General features: G+C 41.3%; 1 protein-coding gene across 11 annotated transcripts in view; it reads left to right on the forward strand.

The window, feature by feature from the left end:
* EHMT1 (euchromatic histone lysine methyltransferase 1) overlaps positions 1 to 26,138 on the forward strand; it is a 170,424-nt gene that overhangs the window by 43,228 nt on the left and 101,058 nt on the right. The window contains exon 1 of one of the 11 annotated variants that reach the window (XM_073313925.1): positions 8,245 to 8,332. The exons of 4 other annotated variants lie outside the window; for them this stretch is intronic. Coding sequence is in view for 3 of the 7 variants with exons in the window: in XM_073313917.1 (XP_073170018.1) it covers positions 17,319 to 17,381 (63 nt within the window). In the remaining 4 variants the exon portion in view is untranslated. Of the gene's footprint in view, positions 1 to 8,244; positions 8,333 to 10,163; positions 10,271 to 17,245; positions 17,382 to 21,626; positions 21,800 to 24,942; positions 25,046 to 26,138 lie in introns of those variants that run through there. 6 more of the 11 variants (XM_073313922.1, XM_073313930.1, XM_073313917.1 and 3 more) reach the window with 6 other exon arrangements.

Raw genomic sequence — 26,138 nt, forward strand, 5'->3', positions numbered from 1 at the left:
CCCCCAACCTACCCCCCTGTGGAGGCAGAAGATTCCCCTCATTTAAGACACTACAGCTGGCTGAGTAATGTCTTGATGCTTAGAGGCCCTGATAAAGCATGTGAATGGCCATGTGGAAAGAGAGTTTAGGAGGATTATACTCTGTGCTAGTGAATACATATTCTGTGTAACTCATGCTTCCTAAGGCATGGCAATAGCCTGTCTACCTTGTTGTTCTTTAACACTATAAAATGACTATCACAATCTTAGGCTCCATCTTGACTTCTAAAAGAGATGTGTTTTTACATCAAGATAGCTGTGGTGAAATAGCTATCTTAATATGAGACCCCAGTGGAGACAAGATATAGGTAGGTTTGACCTCAGTGTAGCTAGTGTAGGTCAACACTATACATCCGACCTGGGGTTCACCTCGACTAGCAACATCAAGATAAAAACTACAGTGTCTTCTCTCTATTAGGATTTTCTGTCAAGCTGGCTATCATAAGTGAGCCATCTCAGTGTCAAAGATGCACCTCTTTTTTTGCAGTGAAGACACAGACACAATTTAAAAACTTTTCCCCTCTCCGGAGGTGCCCGTTTTCAATGAATGTAACATTTACAGGGGAGTTTGGGAACCAGGCAGTGTGAGAGTTGGATTTGGAAATAAGCGTGCCATTGATAAGCACTACGAGGTAGGTTGCAATGTAATGGCACACTGAAAATGGCTGTCTGGGTAGGGTACCTCATGGAACAGACTCCTTAGCCAGAGCTTTAGCTATCACTCTTCTCAGTGCATTCTGTAAATCCGACAAAGAACCTGGTTCAATATTTTGCATGGCAAGATGAGGACTATCAGTGCATGGGCTGACATCGAATCAGAAATGTGGGACTGGAGACTCAAGAGGCCATCAAGTCCAGCTCCCTGGGCTGAGGCAGGACCAAGTAAACCTAGACCATCCCAGACAGCTGTTTGTCTAACCTGCTCTTAAAAACCACCAATGACCAGGATTCAGCAACTTTAAATCCATTATGATCCTGATGGAGTACTGTTTGGATGTAGTTTTTATAAGCGAAGTGACAGTAGCTATTTCCCCTTCCTTTTCCTCAAATAGAGTGAGAGATGCCTAGATTTAAGCATAACTGCACAGTAGCATTACGAGGGACAAAAGAAATGACTGCAACAGAAATAAAAATGTGCTAGAAATGACGGAGTGAAAAATCCACTCGACTCTCTCATTTGTTTAGCATGCTTGCGAGTGTCCACTTTCCACAATTTAGATCTGAACAGAATGTCTGATTTAGTAGCATCCCTCACTGCAGAGAGAGTTCTGCTTTATGAAGATGTGGGATTAGCATTTCGCTACTGACTGGGGCATTGGAATTGTACTGAAGCAGGAATAAATAAAGGTTTTTATATACTTTTATTATTTATGACTGTGAACCATGTTTCTTTTGTTTGTGTGTTGGGATGGATGAAGGCTGCTTGTTTGATTCATGACATCCATTCCAGTCCTCTGGAATGAGGCATATTTAGATTTAGATATGTAATGTACAGCACTGAATCGGAATTCCAGCAAAGCTTTATTCACTCCAGAATGGATGAAGAGCATTGAATGTTTTCTGAAATGACAGGCGTTTTAGATTGCCTTAAAACTGATCTTTCAGACTATTCCTTCTAAAGGAAGTTTTAAAATAAGGTCTGGAGCTCCAGGCATGTCAGTTTACTGACCTGTAAATATTCACCCTTGTAGGTTTCACACCAACATCTGAGGCACGTCAGGAAGGGGGAATATCAAAAATCCTAGCACAGTACTGGCAATGCCAAAGGGATTTTGCCATTATAACCATCTGAGTTTATATAGTTGTTATCATGAAGTGCCCGAATGGGCCTCTCCCCACCCCCTTTAAGTGGAGAGAAAGGGAAAATGCTACTCAGCAATCCTTCCCACAACCACACGATGATTCCCTACAAGCAGTCAAGGTTTAAGATACATTTGCATTTAGATCATACGTTTGCTTATTGCTTAAACCCCAACCCTGCAGAGAGATGGATGTAGGCAGACATCTCTGAGGAGCCCTGTTGACTTTAATTAAGGCTCCAGGTGGGCCCTGGGATCTGCTGCCATGATTTTCTTTTGCAGGGTCAGGGCCTTATTTAAGGTCTGTAATGTTTGGGCTTTTCACTCATGAAGTGGAATGGTACAAAGTATACACAAAGAATGAAAAAGATTATTTTACTTCCTAGAAAGGTGTTTCACTATGTACCACATTTTGCCAACCCTATACTGAGTGGTGTCTTACTTTGCAAGTTGTCCCATAGGTTTCAGTGGGACCGTTGTGGAGGAAAGTACTACGTAATGTGAGTAAGTGAGGGTGGCAGGATCGACCCTTGTTTTCTTGTGTAGTTGAGGCTGTGAGGTGCTTTGCCAGCCCAGTTCCCTTGTTGCTGTTGCTGTTGCTCTCTAGTGACAGCTAAAGACACCAGGGGCTCAATAAAGGAGCTAAATAATATTTGCAAGGTGATCTACCAGTATTTAGCTTGACATTAACCTGTTTGGGGAAAGATCACCACACAGACTGTGCTGAAGCCTAATGAATGTGCCGTGGTAACGCTGTATAAAACACACACCTCACTGCAGTGAAAAGGTTTCTGGTTTGCATGTTTTCTACTGCTGACTGTAGGAATAGGATGGCTGGTCCTGGGAATCTTTCTGATTGGCTAAATCCTACCCTCATGGGGTAAGTGAAAACAAGATTTAACTCCCGAAGTACAACAGGAGTGATTAGATCAAAGGCCTACAGGGATAAATTGAGCAAAGCCATTCAGTCAACTGAGTCTGAAGTATCCTCACTAAGGCTAATTCTGGTTTTCTGGATGAGATCAAGTGAGCACGTACTAGGAATGATCCAGCTACTAATAAGCCTCACGTGAAACTGCAGAGCTTTCACTTACCAAGTGGGAAATGTTACCCAGCTGCTGGAGGAAAGCAAGCTGACTTGAGTTTATTTAATTGAGGCCTGAGTGATCAGATTGTTGATGACACCTGTGAGTAGGTTTCCTGCCTTAAAAGATCTTGAGCCTGATTCTCCATTACCCATGCACACTGTGCGGTCACACTTATGCAAAGTGGGGTGTAAAATGCTACCAAGTTAGAATAGTACTGCACTGGTGTCAATGACCGCACAAGGTACAGGAAAACAGAGGATCCGGCCCCTTGTTCCAAAGATCAGCCGTACCCTCGATGCAGGATTGTACTTCAGGGCCAGAACCCAATACACAGTTGTAAAGCTCAGCACCTGGAGAGCTAGTCTGAGCCTAGTACAAAACATCAACATGTTGAGCCCTGGGCCTTTGCATTTTTCTTGCCCAATGAGAGTTGGGGAAAGAGTAGTTTTTGTCGGTAGACAAAGTTCACCCCAGTGTAACTCCTTTGACTTCGCTGGATTTACACCAAGGACAGATATGAGCTACTGTGTCTGCGAGAAAGCAAAGAATAGCAGAGAGGCTGGATTGCTGAATTGAAAACATTTCAAAAGCAAGTGGCCACTTTGCCTAGCACAGCACTCTGAAAACTCAGAATAATACCACTAATGTTTTGCATTTATCTGGCACCTTCTCTCTGAAGGTCTCAAAGCCACTCCAGATGTTAACAAATAAAGCCTCGCATCTTCCTGGCCAAGATCAGTCAGCTAGCCTATGGCAGACTGAGGCCGTGTCTACACTACAGGGGGAGATCGATCTAAGTTATGCAACTTCAGCTTCATGAATAACATATCAGAGGGTAGCCGTGTAGTTGAATGTAGCTGAAGTCGACGTACTTGAATCTACTTACTGCAGGGTCCACACTATGCGATGTCAGCTGGAGACGCTCTCCCGTTGACTGCGCTTCTCGTTCAGGTGGAGTACAGGAGTCGACGGGAGAGTGATCTAGACCCACTAAATGGACTGTCGATGCATTGATCGCCGCATGTCGAACCCCCTGGTAAGTGTAGACAAGCCCTCAGGAACAGCAACTACTTCCTATACTCCCCATTTTCTGCCATGACAAAGGCTTATTCTTATAGAAGATGAATGTTGGGCCTTTGTCATGGCAAATTATGAAACATATTTAAATAGGATGGTTAAATAGGCCAGTACACCAAATTCCATGGCTACCTTTCCTCTTTTAAATTAGTGTTCACACATCTCCAGGAACACGAGTGGCCCCAAGCATTCATTCTTTGTTACTTGGGTATTTGCAAGCAGCATGTGCTGGGGCACTAACAAGGGTGCAGAAGAAAGGGAGAACGGGAGGCAATATTTAAACTTGTTAACAAGCAAGTGGTCTGACCCGATATTTTTACATATCCTGTTGTTGCCATATTACATTGTTACCTAAAAAACTGGCAAATGTTTATTGGTACAAACCATGTGATGTAGCAATTCCTGCTGTCAGCTGCCTGACCCTATTAGGCTGTCCCTGCCACTCCAGCAAAGAAATAATTTTCACAACAAGTGGTTTTTCTGAGCTTGCTGCTGGCAGTGACTAACTTCTTGAAGGGTGACCTCTTGTGACACTGACCGGTTAGTGTCCAAGTGTCACAAACTCTAAAACAGCAGGATGCAGTCAGGTTTAAATACTGGTTGAGCAGTTATCATAAAAAGAAGTGCCTTGATTAAAAGTGTAACTTTTTGTTTAAATACATTTTGTGTACAAATTTTCCCCATCAACTAAAAGTTATTTTTGGAGAGGGGAATATATAAAGAAAAATAACATCACTGCTCCTTCTGTTTGGTAATATTTACTCTTGTTTTAAAATAATTAATGCTGGGATTTTTAAAGGAGTTAGATGCCCGAATCCCATTGAATTTTGAAGTCAGACCCAAAGTATCTCAAATTGGGAAACCAAAAGCAGAGGCCTAAATGTTGGCTAAAGTGGCATGCCCGAGGTGACACAGTGAATCAGTGGCAGGGCCTGGAGTAGAATCTAGGTCCCTGAAGACCCATCCTCATGCTCAGTACACTAAACGAAGAGCTTGTCTATGCCACCCTTCAGTCTGGACCCTGCAGTGGTGTGAATAGCAGAGTGTCCCCAGAGTGCTGAACTGTAACACCCCCATGTGGATGCTGGGGGAGCATGAACTAAAAGGTTCCTAGGTCACATTAACATAATCCTGTTCTGAAGAGGTTTTTGTTCGTGTGACGAGGAACCTTTTAGTTTGTGCTCCCAGCATCCACATGGGGGTGTTACAGATCAGCACTCTGGGGCGCTCTGCTATTCACACCCCCGCAGTCCAAACTGCAGGGTAGTATAGACATAGCCTAAGGCCACTTTTCAAACTTTTGGCCTTTGCCTCCCTGTGCCTCAGTTTTTCTATCTATAAAATGGGCAAGTTTCATTATCGCCACCTTTTATACAGCACTTTGGGATTTAGAGATGAAAAGTGCTAAGTATTTTTATTATTTGTAGTAATAAAATTAAGAAGATTATAATCTTTCCTTATATCCACTTTTAGGTGATTTTAAATGCTCTTTTGGGTATTTAATGTGTCTTTGTATTTGAGACACATAGATAATTAGGGCTTGGAAATTGTCAAAGCCTCCAAGAACATCTACATTGGTTTGGACAAATCTAGTATTATAAGAATAAGCTGCAGGAGGTGAAGAGGTACATTTGTGGGGGGATGGCTAGAGAATTTGCCTTTGGTATTACAGTATTTCAGACTGGGCTATGATTGGAAAATTGCGTTAAACCAGTTAAATGCCATTCCCTGTCAACTGAAAAGTCAATGTACTGACAATGGATTTGCTTTTAAGATAGAGCTTCATGCTCTAAGGCAATGGCTCTCAACCAAGGGTACGCGTACCCCTGGGGGTATGCAGAGAATTTCCAGGGGTACATCAGCTCATCTAGATATTTTCCTAATTTTATAACAGGCTACATAAAGAGCACTAGCAAGGTCAGTACAAACTAAAATTTCATACAGACAATGACTTGTTTATACTGCTCTATCTATAATCCTATGATTTTGGCATGGGTTTTTTTTTACTAAAAGTCATGGACAGGACATGGGCAATGCACAATAACATCATGGAAACGTACACAGGGCTGGCATTAGGGGGTAGCAAGCAGGGCAGTTGTCCAGGGCCCCACGCCACAGGGGCCCTCCCGAAGCTAAGTTACAGGTGGTGGTACTTGGGTTTCGGCTTCACAAGTGAAAAATAAGCTCAAGTATCATTTTGAAAGGTAAGTACAATATTTATATTCCAATCACTTTGTTTTATAATGATATGGTAAAAATGAGAAAGTCAGCAATTTTTCAGCAATAGTGAGCTGTGACACTTCGGTGCTTTTTATGTCTGATTTTGTAAGCAAGTAGTTTTTAAGTGAGGTGAACCTTGGGGTATGCAAGTCAAGTCAGACTCCTGAAAGGGGCACGGTAGTCTGGAAAGGTTGAGAACCACTGATCTAGGGCAGTTTCCCTTGACACATGCATGTTTTTAATGTCAAATTTTACCCTTCAGGCTACTGCCTGGGTTCTACTGTAAGCATGTTCCAGTGGGTCACAAGGTCGTTCCATCAGTAAATTGGCATTTTCAAGCAGAAAGCCTCTTCTAAAACCCTCTGATGGATAAGAGCTGAAGGCCTGATTTTTAAACATTTCCAAGCATACTCGTTGCAGATTAACCTTGCTGAAGCTTTGGACAGAGTACTGTTGAAAATTAGGTGATTGATGGCACGGAGGTCTCAATGCCTTGCTCTCCATTTGCAAGAAAGAAATGCAGTTTTACTAGATATTGGTGATGTGGCTGTATTCTGGGGATCTATAATCTACTATAACAATAAGTCATCAATTACGAGGACTTGAAGGTGGTTTGCTTTGTTTTTGTAGATCAAGTAAAGGTAAACACTTAGCTTTTACCATTAAAAGACAATTTAAATAGGACAGAGGTTTGTAGGTTGCATCCCTTTCCCCTTCTCTGTAGCTTGCCTGATTTCCTGGGCATCAACCACACTGCGGGTTGCATTCAGAATAACAATATGAGGTATGCTGGGGCCAGTTCTCCTCTCACATCAGCTTCTCACATCAGTTTCTCCATTGATTTCATTGCTGTTACTTGTGATTTAAACACATATAAGGGAGAGCAGAATCAGGCCCACATCAACTCAAGCAGAGATTGCAAGCTGGCCTTGAGTTCCAGCTTGTTTTAAGATGAACTCTGTGCTGAGTCAGTCTTCAGAAGAATATGCATTAGGAGCCATCACTTTATTTGCTCTTTTATATGTATTCATTCGACTTTCTGAGTCCTGATTTTCAGAGGTGCCAAGTCCCAGCATCTCCAGATGAAGTCAATGGGAGTTGCAGGTGCTCAGCACCTTGGCAGATCAGGCTCTAGCTCAGTGATTCTCAAAGCCGGTCCGCTGCTTGTTCAGGGAAAGCCCCTGGCGGGCCGGACCAGCACGTCCCTTGGCCTGTGCCACTTCCTGCAGCCCCCATTGGCCTTCAGCTCGAGGACCTTTCCGTATGAACAGCCCTACGAGAAGAGTTATGACTGTGTAGTAAGGCTGCCTTTGCCCATAAACCCTAATGCATGCCCTTGGCCTGAAGTTTTGGAGATAAAACTAACAAAACAAATCTGGGAAAGGTTACTGTTTCTGCTGGAGCTGCGTTGATGGCAGGTGTATTTTGAACTGTGCTAACATACCTTGTGGAACTGTGTTAAGGGTTTCCCACTTAGTCTGCTCATCCACTGGAAACAGAATACCTAGTCTAGGGTATGGGATTGAATCTTGATTTCCTTTCTTTCTTTCTCTACCACTTCCCAGGGAAACAAAGCAAATGCCTTGGGCAGATAGCTACTGAAAAGGGGGTTTTATATAGTTGCAAGCCAGTCTGTCCCCTTAATGAACAATTGGCTTGCTGCACTGTCTGACTATTGATAGTTCTGTAAGAACCTTGATGGTATGTGAAGCAGCTTTAATTCCTTTTTATCAACAAGAGTTGCAGGTGCATCTTCCTTATATTTTTTTTTAAAAAGGCAATGCTTACAAATTGGTCTTTGTTTCCAAGGAAACAAACCTGACATGCTTGAGCTGCACGAGTTGCAAATGCTTACATTTAGCAGACATGCCGCAGGATTATATGGTCTGCATATTATTTTTAAATTACCTTCAATTTAAAGGTAAAGAGAGGAGGAGGGGATGGAATTCGTCAGCAGGCTATGCCAATTTGTGTGTAATTAAAACCTAAATAATATCTTAGATTTGCCTATTATGATGTAAGGAGAACACTGACCTGCACTGAAAATGACGGACCTACAACACATCCCCATAAAGAAAGTGTCATGGGGCCAAATTGCTACTTCAGTTTGTGAGTATGGGTGATATGATGAAATGTTTTGGGAGAACTAAAGGCTTGCGTGGATATAAACACACACTTTTTACATAGTAAATTTATCATGGTCACTTTACTAACTGTCTTGCATAATGACAGGTTTCAGAGTAGCAGTCGTGTTAGTCTGTATCCGTAAAAAGACAAGGAGTACTTGTGGCACCTTAGAGACTAACAAATTTATTAGAGCATAATCGGATATGAAGTGAGCTGTAGCTCACGAAAGCTTATGCTCTAATAAATTTGTTAGTCTCTAAGGTGCCACAAGTACTCCGTTTCTTTTTACCAACTGCGTTGTACTCCAAAATATACTATGGTGAAATGCATCTCACTGATGCTCTGCTCGAAAGGATGTGTGAATAGTGAATGTCAATACTTTGAAAGTGAACGGGAAGCCATCATCAACACTTTACTACCCCCAAAATAATTTGGTTAAAGCTAAAAACTACTAATTGGCTGTGGAGTGCTATATTGAATTTGTGTGCGTGTGTGTATATATAAATTGTCAATTCATTGCATACCAAATGTAAGCTACATGCGAGAAATGTCCACCTGGCATGTGAGTATGCTGTAGATAGATGAAAACGGTACCTTTAACTTGGTTTATTTCATTAAATATATTTGAATCCCCTTTTTGTCATTCGGGTGGCTCTAATTTGCCTCCTTGGAAATTTAGCTTAGAAAAAGAGGCACTCTCCTGACCCAGTTACCCGCTAAGCTAGTCCAGGGATTCTGTGAAATGCTGTGTTGTGAATATCAGGTTGTTCTTCGAAGGCCCAAAACAGTTGCATTGAAGTAGACACTGTACATGAACTAAAGAAGTGTTAGTTATGGGATGCATAGAAAACCCCAGTGTCAAGTAGTGGTGCGCATGGACGGTTAACTGATTTCAGTGTCCAGAGGTTTTTTGGCTAAGACCCAAGATAAGGAGTAGGGTGTAAAATAAAACTTTGTCAGGGCCAATGGCTAGTTTTGTGCCCATTCCTGCAAACCGTTACTCATACAACTAGTTTTTCCTTATGTAAGTAGCCCTGTTGAACTAATGGGACTACTCACGTCAGTAAGGAGTAAAGGTTTACAGAAGAAAGTTCATCGTTTTCACAAGAAGAGTAGTTCACAAGATTTGCACTGTGCCAGTGAAAAATGCCCGATGGACTTCAATATTCAGTGACTTTGTGTATTTTGTAATTTGTAAAGAAGTTTGGAGGGAAAAAATGTATTTTGCTGAACTAGTGTTGAAAAATGAATTGAGGGTTGACTGGACAACAACAAATATCCTTGTTTGTTTGGTTTCTTAAAAAGTAATTTGATGTATGTTGCAATTTTCTTTTCCCATCATGCGTTGTAACTTTCCTTTGGAATAGTTTTCCAGGTAATATAGACTAAATTAATGTAGATTTAGTTTTAAGATGAAAAGCACTATTTGCATAGTGCACTCAAAGCATCAGTTTAAGTCTGCTGTAAATGCATTTTTTAATGACTTCTTATGAAAATGTTCTCATCTGTGAAAGGCCTAAGGTGAAAATATGCTAGTTTCAGTGTCACTGTTAAATGCTACTTTTTGCATAAAGCTTGCCAGAGACAAGATGTTCTCCTTGCTTTTGTTCTAAAATAATGCTTGACAACTGAAAATGCAGCCTGCATTCCACATATTGAAAGATTAACCTTGATGACACAGTGGATGGAAACAGTGAGGTTGACTGGATCATGATGAATCCTGCACCTTTTTTGCTAATGACACTTCCTTATGCTTACATTTCATTAAAGCTCTGAAATGGCTGAAGATGCCTTTACTGAGCATGCTCCAGGGTGGAAGCTGCACCCATAGAGTGAGATGGATTTGTGGCTGAAGGAGTTATAGGCCTGAAGTCAGGATCTGGAAGGAAACAGCAGCTCTCTTCAGACAGAACCACAGAGGTAGGGGAATTCTGGAAATTTAATTCACGTGCCATGGGGCTTCCGTAGGGATTCTGATTTGGGAGTAAATAGACCAGATGGAATGGTTCTTGAGGAAAGTGTTGGAATTGATTCAAAAACAGCATAGTTAACCACTCACATAAGATGGCTTCAAACTGCTTCCTGCTGATCAGCGTGGAGGATTTTAAAATAATGACCTTTACTGACTTGCAAACCTATATAAAGAAAGAACCTGTCTAATGTTAGGGTTATGACATAAAGCAACAACAGGCAGGCCACTCGGAGACAGGGCTGGCAGCGAAGGCTTTGGATTTGTCTGATTGTGCCTTCATGTTGGAGAACATGTGATCACGCTCAGTGTAGGATTGTGGTAACCTCAGTTGTTAATTATTATTATTTGTAACACTGAAAAGGAGCAGATCTACATTTCAGTTTGAATCCAAAGCTGTTTGGGGTTATGGGAGTGCAAAGGAATGTAAAACTAACTCCCTTTTTTATTTTGCATTCAAATGATTATAAACAAATTAAACTCCATGAAATCAATTGTCTTTCTAATTTTGCAAGAAGTGGGGAAATATATATATTCTGCTCCTTGGCCGACATGGTGATTTATGCTAGTTGTCAGGCTGGAGTCAACAGGGTTTAGTGTTGGCAAGTAAGTTTGAGGAGAAGAACAGCAATCTGTTATCTGTGTTGGGTTGGGTTTTTGCATTGGGTGTGCAGTTGCTAGCTTTTTCCATGGGATTTTTAATCACCCAGCTGACTGGTGCAGTAGAAGGAGGTGATTGACTTCAGTTGGTGTACTAGCAAGCCACATGGTATAGTGTTAATAAAACATTTAAATTGGCTGTCAGTGTTTGTTGTAGGGAGGTGTAGTGACAGTCTTACTTAGTGTAGAGAAAGGGGGAAGTTTGGTGATTATAGAAACATCTAGTCAGTGCTGAGATACTGTATATACTCTATGGGGAACATGGTATTGGCTGTCCAAATTCATATCAGCCTGGTTCTAAAAAAAGATACAAATGAGGGTATTGGATTTAGAACAGTATGAAGAATGGAGTTTTGGAATTATAAAGTTAGTGCATTTTGCATTTTTCATTAACAGAAATCTCTGTGATTATGGTCCATCTTTAGACTACATCCGGTAAAGGAGTTTGACTCGTTAGGACAACTCTGGTTATTCCTTATAATGTACTTTAATGTGTGACTGTTTAAGAGTGAAACCTGCAGGTTTTGATTTTATTGCTCAGTTCCAGATGACTGCCTTACATGGTTAGATCAATCTGTTGAGTGATGAGTCAGTTTATTACCTAAATTAACGTGCATATTTATTGCCCAAACCTGCATTTCTTGCACATCCAATTCTCCCATTGCCTTTGCTGAGAATTGTTAGAGCACAAGGAAAGCATGACGCAATCATTAAATAGCTTGTTTGATTTATCAACTTTGTAGTAAGTTTGGTGTCAGTTTTAAAGTGCCTTTCAGAAGGTCTGTCCTGCGCCTCAGACCTCTATGGTACATGTCTGGATATATAGCATTTCTCATTAGTAATAGGTGATGGTGGGCTAATAGTGGAGAAGTGTATGAGGAAAAAATAAGTGTGTGTATATGAAATACATGGATTGTGACAATGCAGTTTATAAGCAAAGCTTTCATTTTCATTGGCTCATATGTGGAATATATTTATAGCTTTTCATGATTGATCTCATTGGCTTCTTCTCCCTCCCCCACTGAGTCTCTGATGTTGAGAAAATTGGGGCTGAAATGATCATGTATGGTCAAGTCTCCTGGAAGAGGAAGTTTGACTTAATAGTTTCAGAGGCTAAGGCTCATGTGACACTTTCCTACTGTGTTTGTGTGAAAGGTAAGATAGCCTTAAAGGTCCACTGCCATCTCATGGCAATTGCTGAAAAGCAGTCCCTTTTAGAGACAATTGAGTGTATACATCATGCTTTGTGTGTTTCTCTCCCTTTATTGCTAGTGATATTTGCATGAAGACAGGATCTTTGCTTTTAAGAGTTCATTTCCTCCTGCTCTCCCTCACACAAATTCATTATGTCAACCGAATCACTTACAGAGCCATCACCTGTGATATTGCAACCAGAGGTTGATGATTTGGGGGAATTAATAAAAGCAACATGAACAGATGAATCCCAAAGATAATATTTTCATGTGGCTGTCTGTCCGTAATGCCACAAAATTAGGTGGGAGGTCAGTAGAGGGAAATACAAGAACATATGAAATTTAGAAGCAGAATTGTCTCTAAAATGATCTTCAGCATTTCAATGGAGCTGCAGCAAAAGTGAGAGTGAATGGAAGCAGCCATCTTTACTGCCTGCTTCACTGACATAAGGCTATGATCATGACTAGTATGACTTTGCTCTGTGGATCCACTGAAATGTCTTTGATCCCTGCCACGTCTCCCCTCCCAAAGAAAAATAACAATACTTCTCTTTGCTGAGCAAATGGTTACTGTGGTTAAAGCAATAAGCTGGATCTCTGTTCTTGAAGGTGAAATATGCATGATGCATTTGGTACCCTGGCAAAGCTTTATTTGTACAGTACAAGCTTCCTGTGTGCAGAAGCTAAATGAAGGGGAAAAGTGGAAGTTTTGCATTTCCAAAATAGAAATGTTGATTGCCAAGTAACTGCATGTTAAAGCTGAAGGAATTTGTAAATTAGGATTGTTAGGAATACAGTATGTTCTGAATTACATACACCCTGTCTGCCCATTATAAATTTAACCTTTTCGTTCTAGGGCTGCTATATTAATGAGATATTCTGCACAGTCTTATAAAAACGCAGGAGCATCTTCCAAAGAGCTCATATCTCACCAGCATCACCACAGCGTAGGGTTTCACAGCATTCTCAATAGACAGTCACGGGGCATTTTTACACTTCAGAATGGCTAACAACAGCATCAGACTTGTTGAGTTTTTGGCTTTAAAACCTTTAAAGACACCCAGCTTTCAGAATGTGGGGTGGAATGTGATTGCAGCAGCATAATTCACAAGCTGACCTCTCAGAATATTATCGAATTATGATTCCTGTGAGGTGCTGAGCGAGCATTCAGCACCTTCCACGCCCATTCGAATCAATGGGAGCTCAGGGATCCAGCCTTCTGTTTAAGTAGGGTGACCAGACAGCAAGTGTGAAAAATCGGGACAGGGTAGGGGGTAATAGAAGTCTATATAAGAAAAAGACCCAAAAACCGGGACTGTCCCTATAAAATCAGGACATCTGGTCATCCTATGTTTAGGACATAATTCCCCTAAATAGTCATTGAGGGAGCAAGGAGGTGTTCTAAGAGATTGTGGTGGCACCGATGAGCAGTTTTTTTAACAATGGAAAAGTAAACAAGGGTTCCAAGAGAAGCACCCTCATTTTTAGGGAAAGTTACTCTCTCTCTTAAGATCACCTCTTTGCCGTACTTTTAAGGTAGCTTCAGAGAAGACAGAAAAGCAACTTCATTTCTGGGTAGATGTGAAGTATGAATTGGAGAGGGAGGCAAAATATTGCTCTTCTCACAGAAGGAAAAACCTCCCTTTTCCTCCCACTTTTATTTCTGTTGTGAAAAGGACATATATAATGGTGTGAATTAAGCAAAAGCTTCTTAGGAACCATGAGTCCTTTGTGAAGGAAGATGGTTGTTCTGCTGTCTTTCTCTTTAAATGTGAGGTCCTAAAAGGATATTCAAACTCTGAATCACAGAAATTAGGCCAGAGAACCAGGAGTTTAAAAATAAGATTCCTGTTGTTTTATGGTCCCCTGTAGAACACATTTAAAAAAAACAAAACAAGTGATAAGCTGTCCCTGGGAAAGGCAGTCCACACTAGAGAGAGTTTGAGGGTGAAATTTCTCGGGTATACTTAGGTTAATTCAAGGGGAGGGGGAAGGAAAACCTTACTTGGAAACAAATGACTGTTTTGTTTAATTTGTGTGTGAATTCATTCAACTAACATCCATTTTAGAGAAAGATTTGATTTTCCTGAGGGGTGGATGGAAAGGAAAGATCAATTCAACTTGATTTTACATGTGTAAAGTCACTGAATAGTTAAATTGTTCAACCATCTTCTCATCTGAAATGTCAGTAGTTTTCTGCTTCAATCTGTGTGTGTGAGAGAGCATGCGAGGGGGAGAGAGAGAGGCAAAAGATGGCTCCTCTTAATGTCTTGCAAGATCTGTCTAGAAAGAGGTTGTGTCTGTGCACTGCCTGGCTTCCATGAAATGGCTGCAGTTTCCACAACACTGAGAGAGGCTGAAAGGAAATGGTCTCCTATCTGAGCATGCTTACTGTGGCATAGGAACCTGTAGAGGGAGCTAGGTCATGTGGCCTAAGCAGGAGTGTTGTTCATGTGGACCAAGAAAGAAACAGCAAGAAGCACTGTCTATAGCTTCCATCAAATACCAAGCACCTTAAAACAACAGTGCAGCTTTGCCCTGGGCATCAAACAATAACATGATAGCGTTTGGGTCTGACGGGACACAGTTAAACTCCAGAGCTGCGAACAAGACTGTTGTTTAACTTCACTCGTAGGTATTGTAACTGATTATCTCAATGTGACTTGCAGCATTCCATTGAACGTTAGTTCCAATTTCTCTCCTGAGACATGATGCACACAACAGAGTTACTTTAGGATATTGGCTTTTCGATGCCAGTGTGATGCAGCTTATGGTATGTGCAGTATTTTAAGGGCCGTTTAGAAGCTATTGTTTTCTCTTTTGCCTTCATAAATGTAAAGAACTTGACCATTACCTCACCAACCAACACACAAATAATCTTGATCCTTTTATATAGTGTCATTGTGACTTTGTGAAATGTTCCTGGTAAGATGCTAATTGATTGCTTTGCTTGAGTTTTTAGTATAATTGCTGAAACCGTCCCACTATGTTGTCTGAGGATCATCAGTGCTTAGTGCTTTGGAGGAGGTGCTTTCAAAATGGAGGGGAGATTTGAAAAGCAAATTGGAGTTTGCATTAACTTCTGTTTTCAGTGTCTCTTTAACCTTAGCAGCGAAAACATTTCTCGCACTGAGATGCAATAAGACGTACTGTATTAGTGAGCCGACTGAAAGAACGAATACTGTAGCATGCTTTTGTATCATTTTTTTTAGCTTTCTCTGAAAATGTGTTTTGACTAAGTTAGCTCATTGACTTTGCATTTGTAATGAGTTTCTCTGTATCCATTCCCACATTTTTAATGTTAGTTTTGTAAGATCATGCCATAAAGAAGTATAGAGGAAACATTAGACCTCTTTTAAAGCCATCTTTGGTTAGAACTACAGTAAACTTTTGTAACATTTCTGTCTGAATTGTCAGGGTTTTTTTGTTTTGTTTTGTCTTAAATAGGTTACCGTTACAACTTCCAGTGATTGATAGAAAGGCCAGAAAAAAATCCTATTATAGATGTATTATAACTGAATCAGACAAAAACCCAGTGGGGGAAAGTGATATCCTTGCTTTATTCTGTCATCTCAAGTTTTCTTTCTTTATCAATTTCATCCCCTCAGCTTAGACTGGTGTACTTTAACCATTTGGTAGTGAAACTTGTCTGAAGTGCTTGGACAGAGGAAAAGAATGTCGTTTTAGTTGATGCAGCATTAGGGAAGATCCCTGCTGTTGTTTAACCATTACAACTTAACATGTACTGTATATGGGGAATGGTGCAATAAATACTTGGTTTAGAGCAAATTGAGACTGTTTACGTTTTCAGCTTGCTACAATAAAAGATCATTAAAGTCCCATGCATTGCTATGGACACTAAGAGAGGAAAGAAGGGGAATCTTGTCAGATATGGGTTCGTAGCTCAATGTTAAAACTAGAAATGTAGTATACTTGATTCTTATGCAGTGTCTGAGGAAAATAAAATCATTGGACATTTCAGTATCGCGCTATGGATTTTTAAGGTCTGACACAGGCTAGGTTTTCCTCTTCATCTCAGTCCATTGTGATGCAATAAGTTGAATGAGTGTTTGTTTTAATCTTGAGAGAAACGTCTTCAGTCCTAGTTGATGGGAAAGTTGTATTTTCCATATTCAAGAACTAACAGGAGACATTATATTCTATATGAGCATTTCCATTCCTTCTCTTGTCTCCTCTGTTCTTCCCTATCCCTCCCTTCTCTGTGGGAGGTTTTCCTGAGAAGTATTAAGCACAGAAAACCCCTCATTTTGTATTATGATAAATATGTCACTTCTTGCATTTGAATCCAGTCCAGTTGATCTTTGCTTACAGATGTTCCTGTAAGTTGCTCAGGCAGTTTGACTGGGAGCTTTAGCAGATATGGGGGTTGCCAAGAGTTTGTGCTTAATTGTTAAATGGAATGGAGACAAACTGCTTGTGATTTTGAAGCTAAAACTTCTTATTTGACCTTGCTAGCTGAGCTAGTCGTATCATATGGTTTGACATGATCTCAGCTCAGAACTGCAGCACCTAATACTGTGCTATCCATTCATTGACTTTTCTTTTCAGTGACTCTGTTTTGTGATATGTTTTTAAGGCTGGTTATGTAAGGTCATATTGTACTATGAATCCCTGAAGTGAAAAACTGCAGTCCTTCAACTTAGCATATCAGATCTCAAGTTCACTTTCAATTGGATACTGTAAATTTACCGATTAACCCATGTGCATTTAGCTCAGCATTCAGAGGGTGCACAGTTTATTACACAGAATATAATTAGCATGAGTGTCTTCAGTTTTAAATGCTAATATGCAGCATCTCCTTTTGTAGGCAAGAGCTACTCTTGAAGGCCACTGAAACAGAACACATTATTGCATGGCTTTAAAAGGTTTTTTCAGGCTAGTGATCAGTCATAGGTGTGGCATTATGTCAGAATGCTGACAGATTATCTTTATTAACTGTGTATTGTACCAGGACAGAGGCAGTATCCCTGTGATGCCTGAGATAATAGTTGTTCCAATGGAAGCCCTGAAGTGTGCAGGTTCTCTGTGAAATGGCTGCAGCTTGAACAGTGAAATGGTCTCCACTGGGCATGCTCACTCTGTAGAGGGAGCTTTTATCACATGAGCAGAAACTGAATCACTGTTCATGAGGATCTGGAATATGCAACTCTTTGAGTCTTCATCAAAAGAAGACAACAGATGTCTGCAGGTACAGTAATGTCTAGTGTCCATCCTCCATGTGTCATAAATAGCAGATTCCCTCAGGTTGTGTCCGCAGACAGACTGTTGTCAGGTAGTAAAGGACAAAACCTTTGAGAGGAGGAAGACAGTTAAGATAATAATGGCTGGATTTTTTTATTTATTTTTTGCCCTACGAAAGGAAGAACAGCACGGCAGAAATATATTACATATGGATGCAGCATGCAGGGTGATGTGTAGGGCTTCATTCAAAGGAGGAGATTTAGAGAGTAACCTGCTCAGGAGCTTGCTTTGCCTACTTTCTGCCTGTTTTCTGATGAATGTTTTGTTCAATAGACTGTTGTACACAATTCTGGGTCTTAAGTTATGTGCAGTGAAGGACGCTTGCACTCAGATTCTACAAATTCAGTGAGTCTTTCACTTATCTAATTTGTTGGGGAGTTCTTTGGGTTGTTTTTTTTAGCATGGAGTCTCTCTTTCAAATGTGTGGTTCTGTATTGAACTCTCCCCCCATTTCATATAAGTGAGAGGAGAAAATTCTGGAATCTTTAAACCATTTGAAGGCTGATCTTTCAAAGACAAAGGAGAGGCCTGCAGCCACATTTCATTTGCTTGCTAGAAACATTTTGACAGTCTTGCCTTATGTCAAGGAAGCCTACAGTTTTGCTTTTGGGGTGGTAGGAGGATGAAGATTGTATTTTATTGTGGGGGAAAGAATCCTTTTCCAATAACCTGCAGTCCAGATTCGGGAATGATTGAACCATTGATATTTCATTTTATTTTATGGCAAAATAATCATGCTGGCAGATTATTGAAAGTGTTGACTAAAATCCTCACACCTAGTTCTGCCATGTACCTTTTTTGTTTACATTATGTGTAAAGAGCCTTGTGGTCTAGTTTACCATGGACAAAAATGACGACTTTCAGTATAAGGGGATATATATTCCATCCTTGACCTTCAGTGTTGTCCCTTGATTGTTGCAGAGCTTCCAGAATTGATGATATTACCAACCCCTGCTGGTATGTAAAATCTAGGCCTGTAAAATCTGCTTAATGTTACTGCCCACACACACACGCACGTGTGTACATACACACACACTCTTACTAAGAAGAAAGGTGAAAATACCATCCTAAAGAAACCTGTCCTACAAATGTAGGGGAAATGATGGACAGTCTGTAACACCCTGCTCCAAATGCCTGTTGTTTATGCGATAGTCTGAAAATGTTCTTAAGAATGTCATTTTTCCTCTTTTGAATGCATATTAAGAGCCTGTGTATTAAAGCTGTTGGGGAAGAGACAAGCAAGGTTTCTTTTCCAAAGATAGTACTAAGAAAAAACAAATTCCCTGCCTGAAAGCGAGTGATCATTTGCAGTCCAGAAAGAATGTGTTTTGGGTTGCAAGTAGGCTTGTGATAGAAATGCTGAGATAACGTGGACTGACTGTGGTACTAAGAGTGCTCCTATGTTATCATGGCCATGATGATATCGGTGTGATGGAATATTCCTAAGCATTTTAGGCAGTCTGGCATTGCAGACTGAAACCTTGCAAATGCTTTCAAAAGGTGATGCTGAAATGCCCACCCTGTAACCTTCTGTTCTGTTTTAAAATTTGGGTCAGTTTTCAGCGGTGTTAGGGTTAATAGCCATACACCTGTTTGTTTTTAGGTCTTCTTTTTTTCCCCTGTCATATGAAACTGAGCATTATGCTCGTTTTTATAGTTACAGTACACCTGGCTTAACCAGCCTTCCAAAAACTTCATGAAAATTTACTAGCCCGGGCACACTATTTTTTTGCCTGCCTTTACCATAGTTATTCTGGAGAGAAAAATGATATTGGACTTGTCCTCAAAATTATTTTTCATTCGTCCCAAGCAAATGGGCGAGTCCAATTTTTGCTAGTCCAATCTATATAAATCTATGTAGCTTCCTGTGGATGAGACAGAAATGTAGCTGATGTTTAGTTACATATGGAAAGTCAGGACTTGCTGTAGGATTCAGGCGCTCTTACTCACTTCCACTGGAGTTGGGAACGCTCAGCACCTCTGCAGATCAGGCCCTTGGTGGTCAAAATGAGACTTCCAGCTTACCATGGGCCTGATACCTAAGGGCACTCGGCACCCTTCAGTTGTTTTGAATTGAGGGTGCTCAGTATCTTGAAGGATTGGGCTTGTGGTGCGGAGGTGCTGTTTGGATCTGGGCATTGCATGGAACATGAACATCCGGGCTGGTTGTATGGCAGGTTTTGTCTTTTTCCTCTTCTCCTAGCATTTGAAAACCTATCTAGTTATACTGGTATGCTGCAAGAGTCCCAATGCCCGTGTGACCTCTCTTGTACGGTACCATCTCCTAATGAAAAAGGATTGCATGCTTCTTTGAACCATGGAAGGGAAATATTTCATTCAGATAAACAAGGTGTTTAAGACCCTCTGCCATTGTGACTAGCAGGTTTGTAAGAGGAGGAGGGAGATATGGTTTGACATCAGGTGCCTTTTATTGTTTGTTTTATCTTAAACAATTCTTCCCTTCCATCTCTTTTCCTGATACTTGCAAGGGTCAAGGAACTAGTGTGGAGACTTCTGTTCAACCAGGAATCAGAGAATAATGTTGCCTTTCCGTTGAAGACTTGAAGCACTTAAAAACATGTAGTAACTGCTGTAGGGCCTTGAAGGAGCTTGTGTTCTTCCTATGCAATCTACTGTCAATACCCTTAGCGTCAAATCTCGAACTTACGGCTCAATATCATTTTCAGAGGTCCTTTCTATTACTGCACATTTTAAAGAGGCTTGAAATCAATTCCCTTCACAAAGGAGAACCTGGAAGTTGTAATGTGATCTTCCCTAAGTCCCATTTCCTTCTTCCCTCTGTAATGAACCTCCTCCCCCCTTTTTACTTGAAGTTCACTTCTTGTTCTAGCACTTTGGATCTTCTTGTGGTGTGCAAGACAGCCTGATTTGTCTCTGGCTATGCTGAGGTGGTGTTGGGGTGGGAGGCAGAGGGGAGTGAGGCGGAATGGGAAGGTACACTCAGTATGTAATAATGCATGCCAGAACATACAGTAGTCAGTAAAGCAGCAGGAGTGAGACACATACACAGTATAAGCTAACAGGAATGTGTAAAAAAACAAACAAACAAAAAAAACCCACGTTGATAGCAGGATAGCTTTTGAATGCTCTAGGAGCCAGAATAAGAGCTGTTTAGACAGTTCCTTCCCTCTCCTCTCATCCAAGGCAATTCATTTTCCCTTTAAATTCCATCATAGAGGTGGAAGATGGTGGGGGGAAGGTGTAAGGGAAGTCTCACATGCACCGTTCCCTGAGTCACTGCCATTCTGAGCAGTAGAATGCCTCGTGCAAAGGAAGCATTTAACAAATTGTCCTTCTTCCAAGGATGAGGAAACTTAGGGCTCTTCTGGCATTTGCTCTTCTTCCCAACTCGAAGCTGCTTTCACTTGTAAAGTATGGGGTTAGGCATAAAAGGAGAGAGAGAGAACTGGAACACAGAGTAGCTTTAATAGCCTTGCAAGGCTTTTCATGGAGCTCTTGGTGTTAAATGAGGAACTTTTCCCCCTCCTCCTTCGTTTTCCTGTGTGCCTGTGAAAATATTCTGCTTTGCATTTAAAGGGAAAAACTGTATTTGCTGGGATGAAGCCAACTTATTTATTCAAGGGAAATACCGTTTTCCCAACTCTTTCTTTTTCAGGGGAAGGTTTGTCAGAGGATGGCACAGTGGGTAGAATATTAGATTTCTAGGTGACATCGAGGTATGGTTGTGATTTGAAGAAGCTAAAATCATGGCTGGCATTTTCCCTTGAAGCCCTCGATGTCTATCTCCCCCTCCACCCCCCCCCCCCCGGCCCCCCAAAGGGTTAACTCTTGCCTGCTAGATTGAATTCTTACAGCAGGTGGATTTTGACCTACAACAAACAAACACACCCCCCCCCAAGCATTAGAATTTGTAGTTTCCAGTGTTTATAATTCTCTTCCCCAGATTGGATTTTTATTGCATGACATGAACTTGACTGCATCCGGGTTGTAACAAGAGACTTGGATCTGAACAGGGCTGTGAATTAGCTGTTGCTAGTAGAAGCAAATAGTAGCTTCTATTTTACTGTAAAAAAAAAAAAAAATGGCAGGTCACTGTGTGTCTGTAAACAATGCAGTTATGAAATGGCAGTGCAAGGCCGAGCTGAGCATGCTCAGGAACAGCCTGTAGGGGGAGGTGATCAGAGAAAGATGATCTAATTCAGTGCAATTCTGGGGATTGAAGGAAAAGACCAGGCTCCATCCTAATGACAGAGCAGAAAAAATACTTCTGGGACGAAGCCTTTAGGCCATAGCTGATAGATTCTGAGGATCTCGTACCTTTAGGACTTCGAGTACTGACCTGTGCTGTTTCGCTTTGTCATTTTCAAGAAGAGTAAAGTCTTGGTGAGGTTTTTCTGTAGTTATTAGAAGAACTGGCCCTAGATTGCTCTCTTTTTTTTGTTTTTGTTTCTCTCTCCCTCCCCCTTTCTCCCTGTCTGTTTCTCAGCTTGCAGGAGTCAATGTAGTGCTACTTGGTCAAGACAACTAACAGATGACACAAAGTGTTGTTTGAAGAGGCTGTGATCCTGAGCAAGGGCCTCTCCGCTCCAAGAAATCACACTCATTTGGGCTGGGGGAGTGAACTTTATTTTGTGTGTCTTTTTCTCGCCTTCCACCCCAGGATGGCTTCTGAAGTTGGAAATGCAAAGTGAACCCTTTCTGCGACTTCCTCCTGGAGGGAAAGGGAGAGCGAACTGTTCTGCTGGATATGACAGTTTGGTAGCGGGTGGGCCTTATGGCTCAAACTGGTGGTTGAGTAATTTCAATGAGAGAAGCACGCCAATCTTGGTGTTCTAAAAGATCTGTGTTTGCACCCATTGGGCTTTCATGTTGGGCTTTGCTTCAGGTACCCATTCATATTACATTTTATTCTTCTTAGACTTCTGGGGTCCTGAAGTTTCTAAAATGGATGTTTGCAGCCAGTGGGAGAGTTTTTAGCTTTTGCTACAGATAATGATGGGTTGCCAGGTAGGATCTGACTCTCCATTCTTAAGTTTTTTTTTCCAGCGGTAGGGCAAGGAAAACCGCAGCTGTGAATAATGCTCCGGAACTTCTGTCAACTGCAGCCTGTGGAAGGAGGAGATGCCTTTGTCTGCACTGATTTGAGGGCTTGTCTATACGCATATATTGTACTGGCGTAACTATCCTGGTATATGGTCAAAAAACTATCCTGGTATATAGAACCCTCCTCGTGTGGATGCTGCTATAATGGTACTTACACCAGCTTATTCCTGTACAGGAAGGGAAGTAAGTTGTACCAGTATAAGGTACCTTTTGCACTGGTGTAACTGTAGCTACACTAGGGATTTTACTCAGATAACTATTCTGGTTAAAAAAAATGCCTCCACCCCCCCAACTGCCATAGTTATATCGGTACAAAACCTGCAGGTTGAGCAGGCCTGAGTGGGAGGCCCTGCAAAACCCCTGTTTGCACAAAAGCCCAAAGACCATTATGAAGTTTGTGTTGTAAAAAGTCAATTTGACATAAATCCTGTTACGTTTCATGCATGTGTTTGGCTGTTTCTGGCTTTTGCAGACAGAGACTTTTACCTTGTTCCAACCCCTCCTCTCCCACCCATGCTGCTTTGGAAGATGTTTTTTTTTATAGCAAGAATAAGAGAATCTCATTGATAGAAGAAAATATTCATCTTTAGGGAGGAAAGGAAAAGTCTGTGTGATGAATCTGTCCTCTGAATTGCTTGGTAAAACAAAAGAATCATAAGACTAATTTGACTTGAAGGCCAACTTCAGAACGAGAGCAGTGCTTGTTTTGAATATGGTTTGTTAGACACAGTTCACATGATTGCTAGCAGCTTGTAAGGAAGTGGCCTCAACTTAAAAGGGGCTTTGAGAATGGTGACTGCTCTGTAGGCCAGGTACATTGTTGGTTGCTTTTCTTCCCCTTACTGAATGAAGTTATTCTGCTTGTTCTGTTAAGAAATGGTCAGTGTGACACCAGCAAGCCTTATCCTAGCCTTAGCAACTGGACAGCAGGACATGATCAGTACAGACTCCTGAAATTAACACTCTTCACATGCCAACCAAGAACCCCCCCCCTTTTTTTCCCCTGCAGTTGTTTTCTTAATAATTATTTCCTAAATAATTAGCTGCTAAATGTTTATCTTCTTAAGCCAGAGGATATTATTAGAAAGTTGATTTTAGAGAGAAAATTGGGGGGAGGGGGGAAAAGAGAATGGTGAATGGGAATCTGCTGCTGCTGGAGTTGCATCATTTATTAAGGGCTTTGCCTCTCTTTCTTGCTACAGTACATATTGCATACCTCGCTGCCGCCTTGCACAGTAGGTGAAATTCTGCGTTGTTGAAGTGCTTGCTGGAGATTTGCCTAGGAGTAGAATTTGATCTGTTGGGAGACCGGGTGTTGTAACAGGGGGGTGGGTGGATTGTGGGGAGTGGAATAGCAGCAGTGTCCTGGAAAGACGGGCTACATATCCATTGAGGCTTTGAACCTTCTGGTTGTAGGCTTTATAGGCCATTCAAGATCATTCCTATGTCATTCTTTCCTGGTCTGCAAACAGATGTGTTGATGCAGATAGTGCCCTGAATGCTAAAGAACATAATTTTCAGTGTGCTCTGCCTAGTTTGAGAGGAGAAGGGTTAGTCTTCCTTGAATTATTTCCCACCCCTGCTCTTCTTCGCATTGACCTCTTCTAGCTGAGTATCTAAATGAGGATAATGTTTCTTCTAAGTCTCAGTTTACTGGACAGTTAATTTTAAGACAAAAAGAGAAAGCTGGTGAAGGTTTACACCTGAGCATATTAAACTCTGATCCCTTTTCTTATCCGCCTTTAGAGAACTCTGGTTCATGATGTAACTCGCTGGTCTCTTGGGGGCTACTGGGGGGAGGAAAGCTACAAGTTGTGATATGCATGTGTTGTCTTTTATATGTAAACCTTATTGGAACCAACTGGCTATGGAGCGAACCTGGATGGCTAAGGACATTTCCAAAGAGAAGGCTGAGAAGGTTTCTTTCTGGTTTTCAGCTTTTTTTTTTTTTTTTTTTAAAGGCACCAGTTTAGTTTCTAGCTCTGTGTTTGGAAATGCTGCAAAGCCTTTTCTTGGATTCTCTAAACCGTCTTCCATTTAAAGCAACAAAGAGAGCCTGATTTCTTGTACGCAGAAGTGGAAGGGGGAAAAAAATAATCAACCCTATTATGACTCCTTGGATTCTCATGGCTTTTAAAGACCTAATCAGTGTGCCTTTTAAGATGCAATATATTTTATTCCCTTGAAAGCAAAAAAATTTAAAAAATGCTTCATTGGTTGTGGTGCATAGTCTTTGTGGAGGCTCTCCAGTGATTGAAGATTAATAATCACTCTGTTGTAGGCAGGGGAATGGAGACAGACGGCTGCAGGAAAGGAGGGGTGGGGAAAAGAGAGCGTGAGACTTTTATTCTGAAGCAGACTGTGCTTGGCAGTTGGCTTTTGTTGGGACTGCTGTTAAAGCAGACATTTCTCTGCTAGGAGGGTGGGTATAAGATTTCTCTGCCAATCAGGAGCCGACAGATTGGGGCATGGTGGAGTGTGAGCAAAAAGGGAAGTTTGCTTTGAATTTAAGGGGAAAAAATGGAGGTATTGACACTTACAACAAAGTTGTTGCTAACAAGTTTGGGTGAAATTGTGTGCTGGATGGAAATGGATGGGCAACTGGAATCCTGCTGATTTTGGAGGAGTGTGTGTGTGTGTGTGTGTGGTGTTGGTTGTGTGGATTCTGCAGGGCTCTGTTTGTGTGAATACTGTCTTCAGGCTGAAAATGTTTGTCATAAAGTTGATGCAACTGTCTTTTGATAGAGCTAGAAGGAGGAAAGCTGCCTCCTCCCCAGGCTTTATGGGAGGCAGGCTTCGAATGCTTTGCAGCAATTGTCTGGTGTAGCCTCCTTTTGATAAGTATGCTTCACGACTTCCAGTAGTCTTTCCCTCCCACTGGGCAAAGATGCATTGTGCTGCTTCAGACATTGATGTTGGGGTTTTGTCTTGGGTTTTTAACGAAAAATGGAAGTGGTGGAACTGATGTTGTTAATGAGGACTGTTTGGATGTGGTTCTGGAATATGGACCATGCGAGCCTGTCAAAAGCAACCTAGAGTAACTCTGTCTGGCGGGGCACAGGTGTATTGGCTGTGAACTGGGAAAATGGAGAGTGCTGCTAAGTTTCTTTTATGATGATGGGAATTCTCTTAGAAAGCTGGTTTTGTTTGCAAGAATTCTGGGCAGCAGGGCACTCTTGTTAATTACAGTAGCTGAGACATGTTGCTATGATCAGTTCATTCTTCAGAGTTCTAGCAGTGACTTTCCTTTAGGCCTCTTCTCTTGCGTGGCAATAACATATCCCTTGAAAAGGATATGGGGGGGGGTATGTGAGATTTTTTTTTGTGGGGGTGGGTAAGGTGTCAAATTTTGAAGTAAAGAGATTGTAAATCAGTTGAGCAAAAATGGCTTATCTTAAATCCTGAGGCTTTTAGTTGGAATCATTTTAAAGATGGGAACATAAAAGGGCTTTATTTGAATGACATAAACCTCTGAAAACAAACTGGTCCCTGTTAAAGATACTGAGACTCTTTATTTTATTCCAGTTGCTGTAGCAAGGACGAGTATTCATTCTTCATGAGCAAAAACCCCTGGTCTGTGTCGTTGTGTAGATACCATGGGACTGATTCTGCTCATGCT

Source organism: Lepidochelys kempii, chromosome 16, assembly GCF_965140265.1.
Source record: "Lepidochelys kempii isolate rLepKem1 chromosome 16, rLepKem1.hap2, whole genome shotgun sequence".
Lineage (NCBI taxonomy): Eukaryota > Metazoa > Chordata > Testudines > Cheloniidae > Lepidochelys > Lepidochelys kempii.